At 31.1% G+C, this 18669-nt stretch overlaps 2 protein-coding genes across 6 annotated transcripts in view; both read right to left on the reverse strand.

Moving 5' to 3' along the window:
• LOC107437127 (uncharacterized) overlaps positions 1-5403 on the reverse strand; it is a 29942-nt gene extending 24539 nt beyond the window's left edge. For both annotated transcript variants that reach the window (XM_016049028.5, XM_016049027.4), the window contains exons 1-2: positions 5246-5403; positions 1752-1910 (exon numbers count right to left, since the gene is read on the reverse strand). In XM_016049028.5, coding sequence (XP_015904514.2) covers positions 1752-1904 — 153 coding nt within the window. In that variant the 5' untranslated portion in view covers positions 1905-1910; positions 5246-5403. The remainder of the gene's footprint in view (positions 1-1751; positions 1911-5245) is intronic.
• Positions 5404-10224: 4821 nt separating this feature from the next.
• The window catches only part of LOC107437128 (integrator complex subunit 12), a 29049-nt gene continuing 20604 nt past the window's right edge, over positions 10225-18669 (reverse strand). For all 4 annotated transcript variants that reach the window (XM_016049029.4, XM_016049030.4, XM_016049031.4 and 1 more), the window contains exons 6-8: positions 15688-15780; positions 15472-15606; positions 10225-13265 (exon numbers count right to left, since the gene is read on the reverse strand). In XM_016049029.4, the coding sequence (XP_015904515.1) occupies positions 12768-13265; positions 15472-15606; positions 15688-15780 (726 nt within the window). In that variant the 3' untranslated portion in view covers positions 10225-12767. The remainder of the gene's footprint in view (positions 13266-15471; positions 15607-15687; positions 15781-18669) is intronic.

Raw genomic sequence — 18669 nt, forward strand, 5'->3', positions numbered from 1 at the left:
CGCCATCTATGGCCAGAAATTCGACTTCTGCCACGCCATTCACACAACCACAATCCGTTTATAGGGCGGGTCACATTCACACACAAAGGAGAAAGGACATAGAACACAGAGAGAGAGAGAGAAACACCCATGCCTTGCCCGGGATTCGAACCCAGGACCTTTCTGATGCAAGGAAGCCGGATGCGGAATTCGTATCGACTGGGATTCGAACCCGGTTCGCCTTATTGGAAGACGAACGCTCTACGCCCTGAGCTCGCGGCTCATCCTTAATATTTTGTCAATTTTTAACTATTTCGATATATCCAGGGAGATTATTAAGTGAATCGAAAGCCAAAGAAAAAATCGTGTAAAAAATAAATTTAATTATAATTATTGATAATTATTCATTATTTCATTTAATAATGGTTAAAAAATTATAAGGTGATTGTATAAGGTATAAAAAATTTTATACCATTCTAAACTAATTTTAAATTTAAAAAATTACAAAATTTAAGTAAAATCAGTAGAAAAGCTTCTGAGTTTTAAAATAACAAGAAAGCCATATTTTTTTTTTTTTTAATTTTATATCTTAAGAACTATTCGATCGATTTTGTTCAACTGTTTAAAATTGCACATTTTAAAAACGGGTAAAAATTTATATATTTGACAAAAATTTCCAAATAACATAATAAAATATTATTAAAATTTAATTTCGTGCATGGGATTATCTCTTTGATTACGACTCTGCTAAATAAATTTTATAATTGAATGCTTTTTATTCACTTAAAAAACTTCCTGAGATGTGCAAAAAGTGAAATTGCCATTCAGGAATCGCTTTCTTGACTATTTGTTGCAGCTATCTTCCATGCTTTGATGGTTTATTATCCAAATGTGTCGAAGAAAAAGTAGATTTATGTTGCGAAAGTACATTGAACGAGCTTCATTAGTAGTTAGCACAAATTAATCAGCATTTCTGAGGTCACCTCATGGAACCATTAAGTTGACATTTAATTCGTCAAAATCAAATCGTTAGGACAAAAATAATTCAGGATGATACCCTTTTTTTTTTCTTTTTTTTTTGCTCAGGGTTATGTTTAGTAATATTACAAAAAAAATATATAGAAATATTCTATGAAAAATTAAAGAATATTATGTTTCAAGTTCAGCGATATATAGGAAATATTTAAGCTTTCATTTACCTTCAACATTTTTTTTATAAGCATTTAAAAAATTTAAATCGAAATTGTACCGAAAAAAAATTTTTTTTTCAGTTTCTTGAAGCTAAATTAAACTAAAATAATCAAATGTAAAAAAAAAAAAAAAAAAAAACTGGAAATTTTATTATCGTTGAAAGATAAATCAAACAAAAACATGAAAGAAAAACTTGAGAGAGAATGTTACCGTGAGAAAAACGAAAAAAAAAAAAAAAAAAAAAAGTCGTCGGTGAACATCAACAATAGACCTGCTTGTTTTGATATTAATTTATTCATTAATATTTTAATATTCATTCGGATATTACATTATTCATTAATATTTCATTAATAATCATTCGGATTTAGTAATATTTTAATTCTCATTAGGATAGATTAGGAAAGAAAAGTAAGTATGTATGTTGAGAATACCGGGATGTGGCACTTAGTGAAAAACACCAGTTATTTATGTAGGGAATACCGGGTAAAGAGTTTTAATTAAAAAAAAAAAAACACTAGATGCCGGTTATTATATCCACATCTGTCAACACGTATGTTAAAGTACTGTTGATGAAGGCTTACCTGAGGGAAGTATCGGGTGACAGGTAACCTAAGCCTCTCGAGTGCCTCCATAGCTGAGCGTCGCACTGGCCTCACCACATACCTGGGCATGTACACGATCTGAGAATGGCACATCTCCGACCATGTACTCAATAAGAACAATAATACCAGCATGATTGCCTGAAATAAACATATTCTTATTAAACCTCTTTCTTTGCTTCATTCATTATAACATGGGAGTTGTTCCCAAGATTGTGGAATCCATATCATTCAATAACTTACATTTTATTTCGAAGAATGCAGTTTTGCATATTCTAACTTTTGATTTTAAATTATCATTTTTCACAGAATAGCTGAACCCTCTCTTATATATATACAGTCAAACCCCGCTATAGTGAACACGGCTTATAGTGAACTCCCGGATATAATGAACGAAAGGCTCGGTTCCGTGCCTTGCTATACACGTATAATGTTATTTTTAGTGGATATAGTGAACCAAAAAAGTGAGGAAGTTGGATATAATGATATTTTTTCTGTCTTCGACTGATTCCCCCCCCCCATTTTCTTTGTAATAATTTTGAAATTTCTACTTCAAAATAAATACATATAGCGATTTTTAAAACCATCTATAGAAACTACTTTTATGTGCTCGAATGGCAGGTTAGACAGGTTTAAAAAGCGGAATAACAGAAATTCAGGAAAAATTATCTGAGAGTCGGGAAGTGTTTCCATATCTGATGTTGAGGATTGCTCATCAGCTAAAGATTACTAATTTTTATTTGTACGCAAGACGAAGAGTGATGAAAAATAACACATTTTTTGCTACTACATAATATTTTTCAGTCATTTATTTGAATATAATGTAATAAAAGGGAGGAGTTTGGGAACCATTAGTTAAATTGCCTGCGTAACGGATATAGTGAACTCCCGGTAAAAGTGAACCGAAATTTCGGTCCCTTGAAGGTTCACTATAGCGGGGTTTGACTGTATATATATATATATATATATATATATATATATATATATATATATATATATATATATATATATATATATATATATATATATATATATATATATATATATATATATATAATAGTGTTGCGATATTTTTACTTAATAATATAAATACGAATTATATTTACGAATTGGTCTTTTTATGGAGCTTCTCACTATTGTACTGATACATTTCGCTTTAGCTATATAATTATAATACAAGTATTAGAAAGAACAATTTTTGCCTTTGCGGATATAATCGTGTGAGCTGAAGACGAGATCATATCGTTAAATTGTTATTTTTTAAAAATTTATTATTGATTTTTCAATTTTTAATAATTCTTAATTTTTTTTCAGTTTAATCAGTTTTTCCCGTTTAATCAGTCTCTGTTTCTTTTATTTGTTTTCATTGTTTTGTTTTTATTTTATTTTATGACTTCTTTATGCTTATGGGCAGCTCATTAAACTTAATCTACTTTTTCTTTTATTTCATTATTAATTTTCTCTCATGAGAAAGTCTTCTTAACTTCTCTTGCTTTTTACTAAAATCATTGTTCATTATTTCAGTAATTTAATTTTAGTTTATTTATTCTTATTGTCGAAGTAACGAAAAAAGGGTGCAAGAACCTTGCATTGTCTGAAGGTAGGTTGAAAACTACGACAAAAACTAAGAAATCTTTTAATCACTTTAATTCCAAATTTAGGAAAATATTTTTTTATTTAAGAAAATATCGATTTTGAGAAAAAAATCTAATTTAAAGGGAAAAAAAATTAAGTTTCCACTGCTACAGCTGTTCATAGATTAGAACTTTCCATCTCCCTCAGAAAAGTTTTAACGATTAAAATGATTGTGAGTTCCCACAAGCTCTCCCCTCCCCCACATTATTTTCAGTCAAATATTTTGAGAGAGGCTCAAAACTGAAACCTGAAGAAAATAATTTCAAATATTGAAGGGGGAAAAAAAACGCAGAAAAAAATCCCTCGCTGTCATTTTTTTTTATGGTTTTGATATTTTCCTTTTTAGTGCTTTGAAATGTTTAAACTTTTTTTCAAACAATTTTGGTCCTGACTAACTACTTCTCCTTCCTAACTGTGGTATGAAGGATCATTTTTCTCCTGAATAAGTTTCGTCTTTTACTATCTGCTGATTCTCAACCTTTTTTTTCCGCGGCACTTTTCGAAATCCGCTTTTTTTTCAGCGGAATACCCGCTCCGTCAAATTTCGAAATATGACGGCGGCACAAAAAGAAAAAAATGAGTTATTAAGATTATTTACCTATAATACGCTGTGTAAAACAGTTTATGGTAATAGTTTGGAAATGTAAAATAAAATAAAAATATCTACTACAAAAACAACAGTACGTTTATCAAGGGATTAATTAATAATTAGAATACTCATAATGATAAATTTGAGCTTGACGTTTTTTTTTTTTTTTTTTTGATAATTTGTTTTTATAACTATTAATTGCATAGCTTATTATAATTCTTAGCTTTTATTTCCTTTTGTTTGTGAATACTTAGAATTAATAATTTTTATAGTCACTAAATTTCCTACTTACTTAAACTTTTTAAGATTGTCAGATCACCGACAAAGATGTTCGCACCATTAAAGTATAATCTAATATAAAGTTAAATATAATATAAAGTAAAGTTAATATAAAGTTAAAATTATATAAAGTTAAATCTAAATATACATATATATGTACATTTAGACTTAAATATTTTATTATATTTCATGCAATGACTCACGATTTTTTACATTTTATTTAATGACACACATCAGCATGAATTTTCAGCATTTTTTTTTTTTTTTTTTGCGAAAATGTTTTATCAGATATTTTAAGTAAAATTAAAATGCATAATATTTTTATATATATTTTTCTTTAATTTAAATTTTACTCGTAGTAGATTTATATTTTTTACTTCATTATCTCTAAGATTTGGCGACATACTTTAAGAATTTGGCGGGGCACACAAAAGTGCCGCGGCACAGAGAATCACTGCTTTTAGATAGGTAGAAAATGGAGTGCGGTTCTGCAAGACGATTTCTTCCTGCAGTAGGGGTCGGTAGTTGGGAATCTTTGCTGTTTTTACCTCTACAGTTCTGATGGGAGAATGGGTTTTATATTCTGATTTAGGAGACCATTTTATCTAATATTCATCTGGAGTAGTAAACAGCAGTGATTTATAGGTTGATACCATAAGAGGATCCACCATTAATGATTTCTCGCCATATTTTAGACAGAGAGAAAATTTTCACGAATTAGCATCTGTATAAACTCAGATAAAGTATCATCATGTAAGAGATTAAAATGCTCAGCAAATCAAAAAATAATTTAAGGAATTGGTGTGACTGTGTATTCAGTCCCCATGAAAAATGGGAACACTTTTAATTGCAATTGTTCCAAAAATCAGAAATTCCATTCACAAAAAGAATTATTTTTTTTCTTTCCACCTATCATATTCTGATTTGGGAGGAAAAAAAATTTTTTTTTGAGAAGAAATATAAAAAATCTTACCTCTAAAAGAATTGAGTTTCTTGGAAGGAAGAAGGGTTCTTTACAATCTGTTGAGCCTTCGGTACTCCTACTTTTATATACAGCATCATTTACCAGCTGTATTTGCCGCCCACGCGTTTTCGATCGATCCCTTACTTCCGCGCATGCCCCACCCCTCGGTTGACATTTCCCTCCACAAGGATCGGCGGTCATTTTCCCACTTTTTGCCATTTCCAGTTCAATCCTCTTCATTCGCGAGAAAATATTTTGTTTACAATCCCCCTTTATAGTTTCATATTTTATTGCCAATAAAATGAATGACGCGGATACACAAAAATCGTGGATAATTCGAAAAAAACAAACAAACTCGAAAGTGTGAAGGAGAAAATTAATTTTAAAATACGAGTGTGAGTCGTGATAGTTCAGGGAATAAAGCGTTCGAATGAGGTGAACCGGATTCGAATCCCATGAATGGCGGTTCGATACGAATAATCTCTCCGTATAACACGAATGCGGGTTTGTTCCATCCATAAGTCCTCCACGAAGGCACATTTCTCTCAATACTTGATCCAGGAGTTCCCTTGTCTTCTGGATTGGGTTCATAATGACAAGGCTACGGAGTAGAACATGAGTGGTCGTAAACCCAAAAATTGGGTCGGCTGTTCATCGACGGTTATAAAATAAAATAAATTACAAGCGTATATATTTAACAGAAATCTTTCTTCCACGTCACTGAATATCAATCAAAAAAATGACATACCTCATAATAGTTCTATTTGATCTCCTTGCAGAATCGCTCACGATAAAAGGTGTCCGTAACAACCACCCTTAATCATATAAATCTTTAGAACACCCAATTCGCATTAAATGAACACAAAAAGAGAATTCTCTCAACAAATTTTGATCAAAATAATCAAATTTTCTCGCGCTCAATCTTTCAGTTTCGGGCCATATTATGAGACACACTCTAAGATTCTATGTAAAATTATAATCATCAGATGATACTCTATACAGCTTTATTGTTTTTAAGCGGTTTGCATTTGCTTACGCTCCTGTATCAATTGTCATGCAATACGTTAAAAATAAATACAAATAGGAAGTATATAAAAAATTTCCCGAATAAAAACCCAATACATGTATGTTTAAAAGTATTGCCTATAAACTCGTGCAAAACATGTAATTACTAAAACACTACAGAGCGTTTAATAGTTCGGTTTAATTATTATAATATACTAATATAATGCTAGATATAATAAATATTATAAACACGAACGTAAACAAGTGCAAACCGCGTAAAAATAATAAAGCTGTAGAGTATCACTTGATAATTAAGATTTTACATAGAATCTTATAGGGTGTCTCATAATATGGTCAGAGACTGTAAAGTGTCTAACCTTATGAAATACCATCTACCGAGCGCAGATTTATATATTTCAAGTTGCAGACTGAGTATTTCAAGTTTAAAAGTCAAGAGGGGTCATTTTGATCCATTTTGACTTTTTTGTTTCATTTCGAATTTTATGTCTCCTTAAATACAAAAAGAATGTCTTTAAAATGTAAGGTACTTTCTTTTTTTTTTTACTCTTTAAGAAAAAATAATTATAAAGTTACCTATTTAGGTTCTTAAAAGAGTGGTCAGAATGATCGTAACTGCATAATAGGATCCAAAACGTGACACCGTTTTTGACCATAACATAAAAAGTGAAGGAAAGAATTTTTGCCCATTGTGGGGTGATGAGCAAAATAATAGTGAGGTCATCATTACTTCTCAGACAGGCCCACCATTCTAAAGCTGGTTCATTCTCCAATGCTTCATAATTACAGCTCAATTCGGAAGTAATTAGGAGGATATTATGGTTTGGGCTCCAGTTTGGAAAACTGAAGTTTGCCCCCCCCCCCCAGAAGGGATTCTTAGTTTGGGGAGAAGGGACAAAATGGGAAAAATATCAAGAGAATCTATGATTCAGAAGTTGAAATATTTAAGAAGCGTGAAGAAATAATTTATTTATTCTATCGATATACACAAATTCTTATAATGCCTTTTTTTTTCCTTAACACAGAACCAAATGAAATCAAAGTAATAACCTAACACAATCAAACTCCGACCCATCATTCCTGCAATTCTTTGTTCTCTTTTAAAGGTTTCGTCACAAATTGCTATTTTAATAAGATTAAGAATACCCGTTTAAACTGGTTCATAAATTAAAGAAATCATAATGCATGCTGAAATGTGTAGTACGGGTTCAAGAAATGGTTCCAGGTTCTAACCAGCAGGGTCTGAGGTTAAGAAAAACAGTCGCGCGTTCGGAGCGCCGAACGAGACCTAAATTTAATGTTCCCGAAATTTACATTTCTCCCTTTTGAAAAATAAAATATATCTATATATACAGGGGTGATTGTGGGCCCCAACTCAAAAATCCTGAAAATTTCTTGAGTAAAATCATTCAAAAAATTAATGTCTTTATAAATTTAAATCATTGAAATTTTCAAAACATGATATTCTAAATGAATTATATGCACCATAATTATGTATAAGTTTACTTTTATCTCTAATCACATTTATTATTCTACCAGAAAATATATTTACAAATGAAAGCGATGCCAAGTATAAATTTCTAGTTCTAATATTTTTAAATAAAATATGCGAGACTTTTTATTTATATTTTTATCGATGATTTCTTGAAACTTCTGGACTTTGGATTTCCGGAAACTTTCGGATCGCGGTTAGCGAAAAATCCGGATTTTTTTACGGGAGCACAATCACCCCCGTTATATGTAATGGCCCATGCTCGAATCTCACCGTCGACTGGTCGATATGAATTCCATTCCATGCACAATCCTGACATAAATACCCTCAGTGGGTTAAAATCCCCTTGTCAATGGAATAACCGTGGTAAGTTCTCGTGGCTTTCCTCTCCACCTCACTCCAATACGGGCTAAGTTCCATGAGCCAGATTGCCTTTAAATAGCCAGTAGACTTTTAACCCTGTTTGAAAGCATATCCTTACAAATGAAATATTGGATAGTTGCATCCATGGATATCAGATTTTATTAACGTAACAACAGAATCATGGAAAAGCTTTTAATAATCCAACAAATGAAGGACACTGTTTTAACCCAAAACCTATACATTTGCTTTCTCTGTGTACTCTTATTGAACGTTTCAACAAAAAATTACGGAGTATTAGTCAGATTCTTCTAAATATTTAAAAACGCAATTTTTGAAATAGGGGTCCACCCAAAACCGTCTTTAACGCATGGGCACATCCGAGCCCGACTTAGTCTAATGGGGGCCCTGGAGCAAAAACTTCAGTAATGTAGAACTGAACTTTATGGAGATATTTAAATTATCACCTCATCATACTTATATAGCAAGAAAATGGACTAAAATCTTCAAAAAGCTATTGTGTCCCCCCCCCCTCCCCTCCAATGGTCAGGCGAAATATCGTTCTGTCCATTTTATTGATTTTCTGAAAATTCTATGTCCCTCATGCCGAATGCAGTTTTCTAATGGTTAACTTTGTCATCGAGCTGCAAATAATTAATATTCTATTAGGAATTGAATTCAGCTTTTTGCAATGACGATGGCTCAATTGAGCCAATCAGAAGCCTATATTTTGGTAAACATATCCCATGTCACGATATGTAAAAATACAGTCTTTTGATTGGCCAAATGTGTCCATCGTCATTGCGAAATTTACCTAAATTACGAACTAGAAAGCCATGGATTTACGAAAAAAAGATTTTTTTTATTCATACGATAGATTAATGAAGAAGCCAACATAAAACTGGCGGCTCTTAAAACTGTACTAATATTTTGTTTAAAAAAAGTTCATTCAAGAAGGAAACCTAAAATAAACTGTATATTCGATTTGGGGCCCGGGGGAAGTGCCTCGTATGCCCATGCCTTAGTCAGGCTCTGCCCGGGCCCCTTGTACATCTCACTTTTTAGAAATTGTATTAAAAAAACTAAGAGCAAACGTTGCATTATTTATATTTTTCAAAATAAATATATTCTCGAGTGAAAATTGTGCATTTTGTTTTTCTATAAATCATCATCATAGTTGGCCCGATAGCCCAATGCCTTCCTCTGAAGATTTCTCCACTACGACTTCTGATTTAAATCGGGATTGATTATAATTCGAACACCCATAATTTGAATAGTTTATCACCAGGAAAACTAAAAAAGTCAACCGATTTTTTTTTCTATGCTAAAATGATGTTTCTTAGGAATTCAACTAATTTCTCTAAACATGTTTGACCACCACCCACTCCGTTTAGTAATTAATTAAATGAAGTGTAATAATTGAAAGAGTTTAGAATGACATACGGGAACAGCAACACTCTTATACTGTTTATGTCTGATGTGCATTGAAAGATGTCTTACTAATTGACTTTAATGGTGTGACGAAATAATTCATTTTTTTATTTGTTATACCCTTACATTTTTATTTTAATTAGCTGCTTGGTTTTGAAAATTATTTTAATATTTGCAGATTGCAACTGGTCAGCGTCTTAATTTTTTTTTTTTTTTAAAAAATTATGCATAGTTAAAAAATCCTTTATTTTATCTGCATTGAGTTTTTCGGATGATAAAAATGTGTGTAAGTTTGTTAAAATTATTGCATATCTTAAAAATGCTTTATTTTATGTATGTGAAGTTTTTTTAGTTCCATTTTAAACAGCATAACATGTTTATAGGGGCCCAAAACAAGTTATAAAAAATTAATATATAATTTTACAAAATTTCATAATGATCACTTTTATGTAAGCAGTATTTTAAAAAAACCATTTAATGATTTTTTTTAAAAAGTGCTACAAATGTTTATTTATGTTTTTGTTTTCAGATCAAGCTTCATGAATTCAATGAAACAAATACACAGTATTAAGTTTTTAGATTTTAATCGTAGTTAATAATAAAAAAATTTCCATTATTTTTTACAATTATGTAAGATGTACACTTGATGTTCTGGATTTGAATAAGAACAAAACGAAAACTATTATTTTAACTATTTCTTTATTATATTTCAATTTTGAACTACATTTTCAGCAAGCTGTATACCTTCATTAAATTCAAACAAAAACTTAGTTTGTCATTTAATGCAATATAAAAGTTACAAACAAAAAAAAGAAGAAAAAAATATTTTAAAGATGAACTAATCAGATAAATCAGAACCTATTGAAAAATCATGATGAAAATATAAATAGCTTTCATTGAAAGACTCAATTAGTTTTTAATTATTCAAGAATTTTATTTTACCTATTTTTAAATTAGTACTTTGTTTTCATACTATTGAGAAGAAACATGTTTAAGCTCAGAAGGTTGTGGGAAATAGTAGTTATCGACAATGGTATGTTCGCATCACGTCCAGGTCACCAATGTGGGGAGATTTGTCATCGACAATGTCAACCTTCATCTACTAGAAGGTATCTCCCACATAGAATCGAGCTAACATGTCTCATATACTGATGAATTGGAATTTTGTAGTCGTAGATACACTTACAAGGTATTTCCAACCTTGGTGCGAAATCAAGTGCTTAAATTAAATTTGACGCATAGTTTAGCAAATATCAAAATAATAGTCAATTCATCTATAAAATTAACAACCTGATTTATAAAAAAAAACACACAGAAAAAGAGTACTGTGATTCTAATTTCTAAACACAAATATGTTATATGAAGACCATATGTTATATCCGTAGCCAAATCTTTCAACAAAAATTACGCACCTTTTAAGTACTTTTTAAGCACTCAAAAAATATTTTTAAGCACTATATATATAAAAAAAAATGCGAAATAATTTTCTAAGACTCTACATGATCATGATAAAATAACTAGTTTCTGACAAAGAACTTTTTTCTTCATTATATTCAAGATATTTTTCGGTTTGATTTCAGAGGTTGGAAATGAGAGTGCTTGAATCGTATCGAACCCAGCTCAGTAGACGTACATGCGAACTGAACATTGAATAGAATGTGAAAAGCACGCTTTTGCATAATATGTGGTGAAAATCGACTTGGTAAAGAAAAAATCTCATTTTCGAAAAGGGAAAATTATGCACTTTCTAAAAACATGAAGCACCTTTAAGGGCTTTTAAAAAACGATAACCGAAAATAAGCACCTTTAAGCACTTTTTAAAAACGCTACGCACCATGGAAGAAATATATACGAAGAAAAAAAATATCTTACTCAAGATGCGAAGAAGTAAAATAGTGTGCGTAAAAATCTTTCTGCAATTCCATAATTGGAACAAATAGAAATCATGCCAAAAATACTTTTTTGTATTTACTTATTTTTCAAGGGAGAACAAACAAAGGGGTGACATCTGTAAAAAAAAAAAAAATTCCCTGTGTTTTCCCTGCACACTTATTATGAGGCATTCACAGTGTGCTATACTAGGATGCTAGTTCTAGTTGCTGGATATAAGGAACAGCTCAACAGAACAAAAGAAATAATGCTATAATAAATTTGATATAGCTGAACTATCATTTTCATATATCTCGCAGATAACGCTTTCCCTGTTTGAAAGGAAAAATTCTAAAATTTTCTGTTATTTTAGATGATTCCCTGTTGGGTGGCAACCCTGAAACATTTATCACAGAGTATAGTGAGTCAAAAAGGAGACAAATAATAACTGAGGCCAAATAACTTTTGATCTAATGTTCCAGTGACTTAAATACAATGATTTGAAGGATCTGTCAATTAAGTGTTAAGTAGGAATTGAATATTGAAGTCTAGCCATTTTTAATCAATAGATTTGGATGCCCAAACTAAGAGAGGTTACTGCAATTTATAAAATACAATCATCAGGAGAGCTATTAAAAGTTCAAATGATATAATTTTTGTTCCTTATATTTGGCAAAATTCTATCTATAGAAAGTTTCATGTCTATATTAATTTTAAATGATGCAATTTTTAAAGGCAAAATTCAAAATATGCATAAAATCATTTGAATAGTTCCCAAGAAATTAAAAAAGTTATATTTTTTATCTTTATTTTTCAGGAAATATTTAACTGATTTTGTTCCAGTTTTGGAATTGATTTTGTTCCAGTATTCCATTAAATATTTCCCTATAAGAAGGACTAGAAGTATACTTTAGAATTCCAGTTTTGCCAATAATTTTTAATCTTCATAATAAATAATTATTAAAAAAAAAAATTCTTTTTGCGTGAACTTATCATTGAAGAAACAAGTTTCATAAGTGGATGGAAGAATTTTTTGAGTTCGATCATTAGTTTCAGAATGAAGGCTAAAAACGCAAAAAGAAAAATTAGCAGAAGTAAGGGGGCTTCATGATTAAACTATTAGGACTAGATGCTTTTTAATTGTTCCAGTAGCCCACTCCCCCCCCCCCATAATTTGAGGGTACTAAAATCCCGAATACAGCAAAAACAAAAAATAAATAATAAGTTATGATTGTTCATAAGAAAAATGTGTTGGGTTCTGATTTCGTAAATTACTTGCACAGTGTTGCATTATTAATTAGTGTATCTTTTAAACAATTAAAACAGGGCAATCAGATCAAAATACTGCATTGCATATCATTTAGTGGACAATCTACGCCTTTCCTGTTGCTTGGATGCTTTCTTCTTCATTATCTGCAATCTTTTGTCAGCACTCATGAGTGGACTGCAGCTGGCAACCTTATGAGCACTATTTCCATTGCCAGGCGCAGCAGCCGCCACGGGCGGCGCAGATCGAACGGACGCCACGACTGCACTCAAAAGTCCGAGGCCTTTCGTAGCGGTAGTCGTCGTGGACGGCTTCTGACTAGATGTAGAGGAGGAAGTGGTGGATGCCAAACTCTGAAAAGAAGACTTTGTCGTGATTGCTGTTGACACAGAGGAAGTCTTTGACGTGGAGGAGAACGGAGTTTTCAAACTCGTATTCGAAGTCGAGATTTTCACGCTACGAGGTGCAGCAGACGCAGTAGAAACAGACGCAGTTGTTCTGCCACCAAAATTAGCGGCTAAACCAGCTAAACCTATGGGCTTATTGGCAGCAGTCACTTGGTTATTCGCTTGGCTATTTGCTTGCGTCTGTAAAGAAAAGAAAATCAGCTTGTCTACAAAAGTTAATTCAAAAGTCTTTTCTTCCTTTTTAGACCAAGGATAGAAATTTTATAAAATACGATATTATTTTCAGTCAAATTATATTCATTAAGACAAAAAAATAAGTTTCATGCATAAAAAAATAATTTATTTAAAAAATAAAATTGTTGGTATACACACCATCAGCCAGATCAATGAACAATTCGTTTAGTTCAACAGTATATTTTTAATGGAAAGATTCTAAACATTTTGGATGCAAATGGACTTTGCATTTGATGCATAAAAAAATCGTGAGGTTTTTGCACACAGTACATCATCTGCGTTTTTTTTTTCAAGCTCACTAACACTTATTGTATTTCGATTCTGTCAGTCCGTACATCTTTTGGCAGCGCTGAGGAATGATGGGTGACCTTAGTTAGGATGGGTAATGTACTTTAATCAAATGGATTGTTCTTTGATTCAGGCAATAACTATGTATGACCTTAAGTCTATAAGCGATATTTCTGAGCTAGATGAAATTCTATGCAGATTCCAAGAATTTACTATAACCCTATCAATGAAGTTTGTAAATAATGGCCACCTTTTCTTACCTTGAATCTTAATGCAATAATTAGCTAAGGCATTGCCATGGAAGTCAACACCTCCCATATGTTAATCGTAATCCGAAATGAGTTGTGAAATGACAACTTTTCTTTCTTTGCGACTGTATTGTTTGGCATTTACAAGAGGCAAAATGGTACCGTTATTAGTAACAATTGTTATCACAGCATTGTCATTCCACTTTATTGCCCATGCCTCCTTGTTAGATGCAAAATCGTAGGAATCATAATGTTTTTTCTTCTTTGGAGTCATTCAATATACAACCACCTGTGTGATTTTCGCGAGCTGTGTGAGATGCAAAGAAACCGTTTTTTTTTTCAAAATTTCAAATAAACTATAGGAAGAGAAAAAGTTTTCAAAATAAATTTTGTGCAACTCAGATCTTGAAACAACTCTAAGTATCTTCAGAACAAAACTTGTTCCGAATGGCATATTCTGTTGATCACTGTTAGCCTCAGCAAAATAAATCTCTGATAACAATAAAACTTCATAATAAAACTAATAAATTTCTGAATATACAATAGAACTTCAATAAAACTATGAAACCTTGCATAAAAAGTGAGTTTTCAAATTCCACCTATTTCTCATGCATTTGGCCACTGGTGGGTTAACGCACCATTAAATTTGAATTAAAAAAAAAATTTTATGCTAATTGATTTTTTTAAGTTTATTTTCAGAACTTACAACTTGAACCCATTATAAAAACATATAACAAATTTAACGTGGAATAATTATACTGTTTCAAAAACTGTTGTAAAAAATTGACTTTTTCAATAACCGTTTGCAGTTAAAAAAAACTAGCACGATTTGAAAATTTCTCTACAGAAAGTATTTACTTGAATTACTAATATTTTATAGATGTCTTCAGAACCCTTAAAAACAGCAGAAAAATAAAGTTATTGAAAAATATTCCCCACTGTGTTAATAAAAAATTATTTATTATTATTGCGGTTACTGCCACGAATTTCACGATTTTTATATTTTATTTAAATTACATGCAAAATGAGAACAAACAAAAAAAAAACACTGCTTTTATTTTCCCTTTGAAATGAAAACATCGCCAATAATATTAGAATTATATATTATTTTACAATTATGACACTCACAATTAATAAAATACTATATACAGTTTTATTCTATACATGGAGTTTTTTTTTATAAGCACATGCTTCTGCTATTAAAAATTAGTAACATATATTTACAACTATTAAAAATATCTCACAGAAAGTTACGTGCGTGAGGGAGGTTAGTAGCAGAAAAAATTCTACCACAGGTCTCTAGTCGAAATCATGCATGTAAATAGTGGACAATTCCCAAGTTTGGAACTATCTAATTTTCTGATTTTTTAACAGCATTGTTAATTAAAATTAAAAGATAATTTTATTCTTCAAATTGATTATTATAAGACTGCAATTCTATTTGTATTTGTTGAAAATAACATGTTCATTCGACAAATAAATATTAGGAATATCAGGACAAAAAGCTAACATCAGAACAAAATATTTTTACTCAAGAAAGCCAAGACAGTTACAAGCCTTTCTCCATTTCCTTTTTTAAAAAATATTTCGCTGTCAGTGAAACAAAAAAAACTCACTTTTAATTCAGTTCTCTTGAATGGCAATATTAAAGAAGGGGGTGAACTCTCAGACTTGCTGCACTTTGTTTGTGATACAGGCTCTTTAGAAGGTACTGAAATGCCTGATTTTGCAGTTTTTTGAGTTTTGGTGGCCTATGAACAAAATATCATAATGAGTCATAGAAGAAGAATAGAGTGCTCTTTTAAGATAAATTAAAAAAGAAATGTTTGTACCATTTTCTTCATGTTTTTAACACACTTAGCGCAGTACCACACTCTCCGTGGATCATTGTAGTCGTAATCCGTGGCAGGGGGCCTGTGACATTCCTTTAAGAATAAAGAACATGTTTAACAAAAGTGAGAGTAAACTAGTTAAAGTTAGTGTAGGCACAGACTAGCAGCCTTTACAACTTGATTTTTACTTCGCTACTATCATTTGTTGCTTAGATACTGTTTATAGAACCAAAACTATAGTATGTCCCTTTCTGTTCTTATTATTTTTGCTGTTTTTTAATCTACATAGCACAATGTATCCCAAGCAAATATTTTAAACTTTGTGTATTTTGATGTAAGCAAGCAACTTCGCCCAATGCTTTATAAACAAAGTGTGAAGTTGTTTTAAGGGGCTTGCCTTGTCTGACACTATGTGTTGAATGACAGGGATGGAGTATTCGCCTTCCCATGAGGTGATGGCCGGTCGATACTGCACCCAGCCTGCACTGACGTAAAATATCCTCGATAGTAGACGGATTATAGGATAAAGTCTCCTTGCTGTGAGGCTAACCATGGGAAGTTTTCGTGGTTCTCCTATTCATGCAATGCAGTGTTTCCCTAACCTATGACTTTTGTGTACCCTTATTAAATTTTTTGCAAAGCGGTGTACCGCTAATAAAAAAATTAATGTACTTCTTACTATAAAAAAATTGCACAAAAGTTAAAAATCACAACTGGCTATTGACACCACTCATTACTAACTGTTAACTCTGCAAAAAATAGCCAATAGAAAAATACGTAATCGTACATTTTCATGGCTAGCTTTGGTTTAACATAATAAATTTTGAAATTTTTGTTTGTTGCAAGTTATTTAGCATAAGAACGCGTACCCTCCCTAAACTGTTCCTGTAACCCTGGAGGTACGCGTACCACACTTTGGGAAACACTGATGCAATGCAAATGAGGGTTAGTTCCATCAAGAAGTCCCCCGTGAAAGTTAATTTCTCTGAATATTTGATCCAAGAGTTCCCTTGTCTTCTGGAATGGGTTCAAAATGACAAGGCAATCAAAATTGAACATAAGTAGTTGTTAACCCGAAAATTGTGTTAACAAAATAGTTATTATGTGTGTTGAGATGTAGAAACTGTTCTGAAATAGAACAAGCATGTGTTACTAATTGTTTTTATAACAGTTTTTCAGGAGAGCTGTTTCCATGTTTCTAAGCTTTAATGAAGCTTTTTTATGTTTACAATTACAAACATAAAGTCATTCTGTCATGTGTATCAGTCTAAATGATATCAAAGTCATTCATATCATTTAGACAAATTGTAAAAGAGCAAAGGTTCCTGAATATCGTAAAATCATTTTTACAAGTCGTTTGATTAACACAGTTCAGTATTTTCCATAAAAATTAAAAAAAGATATTTCATTACTAACAACTAAAAATACAAAAAAATTATAATTTTTTTTTCTTAATTTATTTATTTATTTATTTATTTTTTTAATAACGGCAGGAACTTGAACTCTCGTTCTTCACCTCAGAAGATGCCGGAAGTGTTGATCATTTAGCGTTACCCAGTGGGCACCTGTGAACCAAAGTCACGGAGGCGAGCAACATTATCCACGCCACACTGCCACAAACCCGTTCATAGGGTGGGTCACATCCACACATCACACACAATAGTGGACAACACATAGAGAGAAACATCCATGCCCAGAGTGGGATTCGAACTCGCAGCCATTGGCTTCGCAGTCAGGCACGCTAACCGCTCGGCCACCTAGCTGGCACAAAAAAATTATTAAGTAATTTAAGTATTAATGAACTATGAGAGAAATAATTATCACTGACTTAATTTCTTTTAATTTTAAACCTTTTACTTATTTAGGTAAAAAGATGTCATTCATAAAACTTTGTTTTATAAATTGCTAAAAAAAAAATTTTGAAATTATAAATAGTACTATATAAAATGAATTTTTCTTTTAAAATATCTAGCAGACTAAGAAAGAAGAATTCTAAATTTTAGATTTGTATTTGATTTAGAAATATTAGTTAAATTTTCATTTCAACTTAAAATTGTGTTAATAAAAAATAACCTTTTTAATAAAGTATTTTAATAAAGTATTTTAAAATTTGTACACTTGCTAATACCAATTTTTGACATTGCAAAAGATTCAAACATGTTCAACAAAGAAGATTCTAACACGCAAAAGATTCAAACATGTTCAACAAAAAAGATTCTAACACGCAAAAGATTCAACCATGTTCAACAAAAGAGATTCTAACATGCAAAAGATTTTACGCAATTCAAAATTTTTACATAAATTTTTAGGAATTAAGAATTGAAATATTAAAGTCATCATATAAAACCATTCATCATTGAATCATATTAAAACATTTTTCCCATTCTGCAATTTTATTTTAGTAAAAAAAAAAAAACTACTCATCTTGATTATTTCAAACTGAAATCTTGATCAAATATTATGAAATTAAAAAAAATTTGCTCTCAAACAACAACAGTAACAATTTTTCATTTAAAAAATAATTTTTAACAAAATCACGACATATAAACTGCAAAATATAGCAACCGCAAAAACAACTGGTTTTAAAGGAGTCTGTTCAGATATTTGCATGCAAATTAAAGATTATGCTCATTAAAAATATTACCGATAATAAATAATAATTCTAGAATACTTGCGGCAATATTCTCATTAATTAAACTGAAACCTGACTTTCATAACATTGATCATTGTTATTTGTCTTGTTCATGTTTCCCAAATCAACATTTAGCACTCAAACAATCAATTAATGAGTTATTAAACAGTTGTTTTTGTTACACAGACTAGTGCGTGTCTAACTGATGGCATTGAAGACCTTGTGTCCATAATTAAATATCAAAGACAAAAAATTTTAAAAAATCTCCGCAGAAGATGAACTTTTGGTTGTGAAATATCAAAAAATAAATTAAAATAACACGACAATCTTCACAAATGTTAAATATTGAT

Source organism: Parasteatoda tepidariorum, chromosome 5 (assembly GCF_982258835.1).
Source record: "Parasteatoda tepidariorum strain Cologne lab strain chromosome 5, Ptep-v5.0, whole genome shotgun sequence".
Taxonomy (NCBI): Eukaryota; Metazoa; Arthropoda; class Arachnida; order Araneae; family Theridiidae; genus Parasteatoda; species Parasteatoda tepidariorum.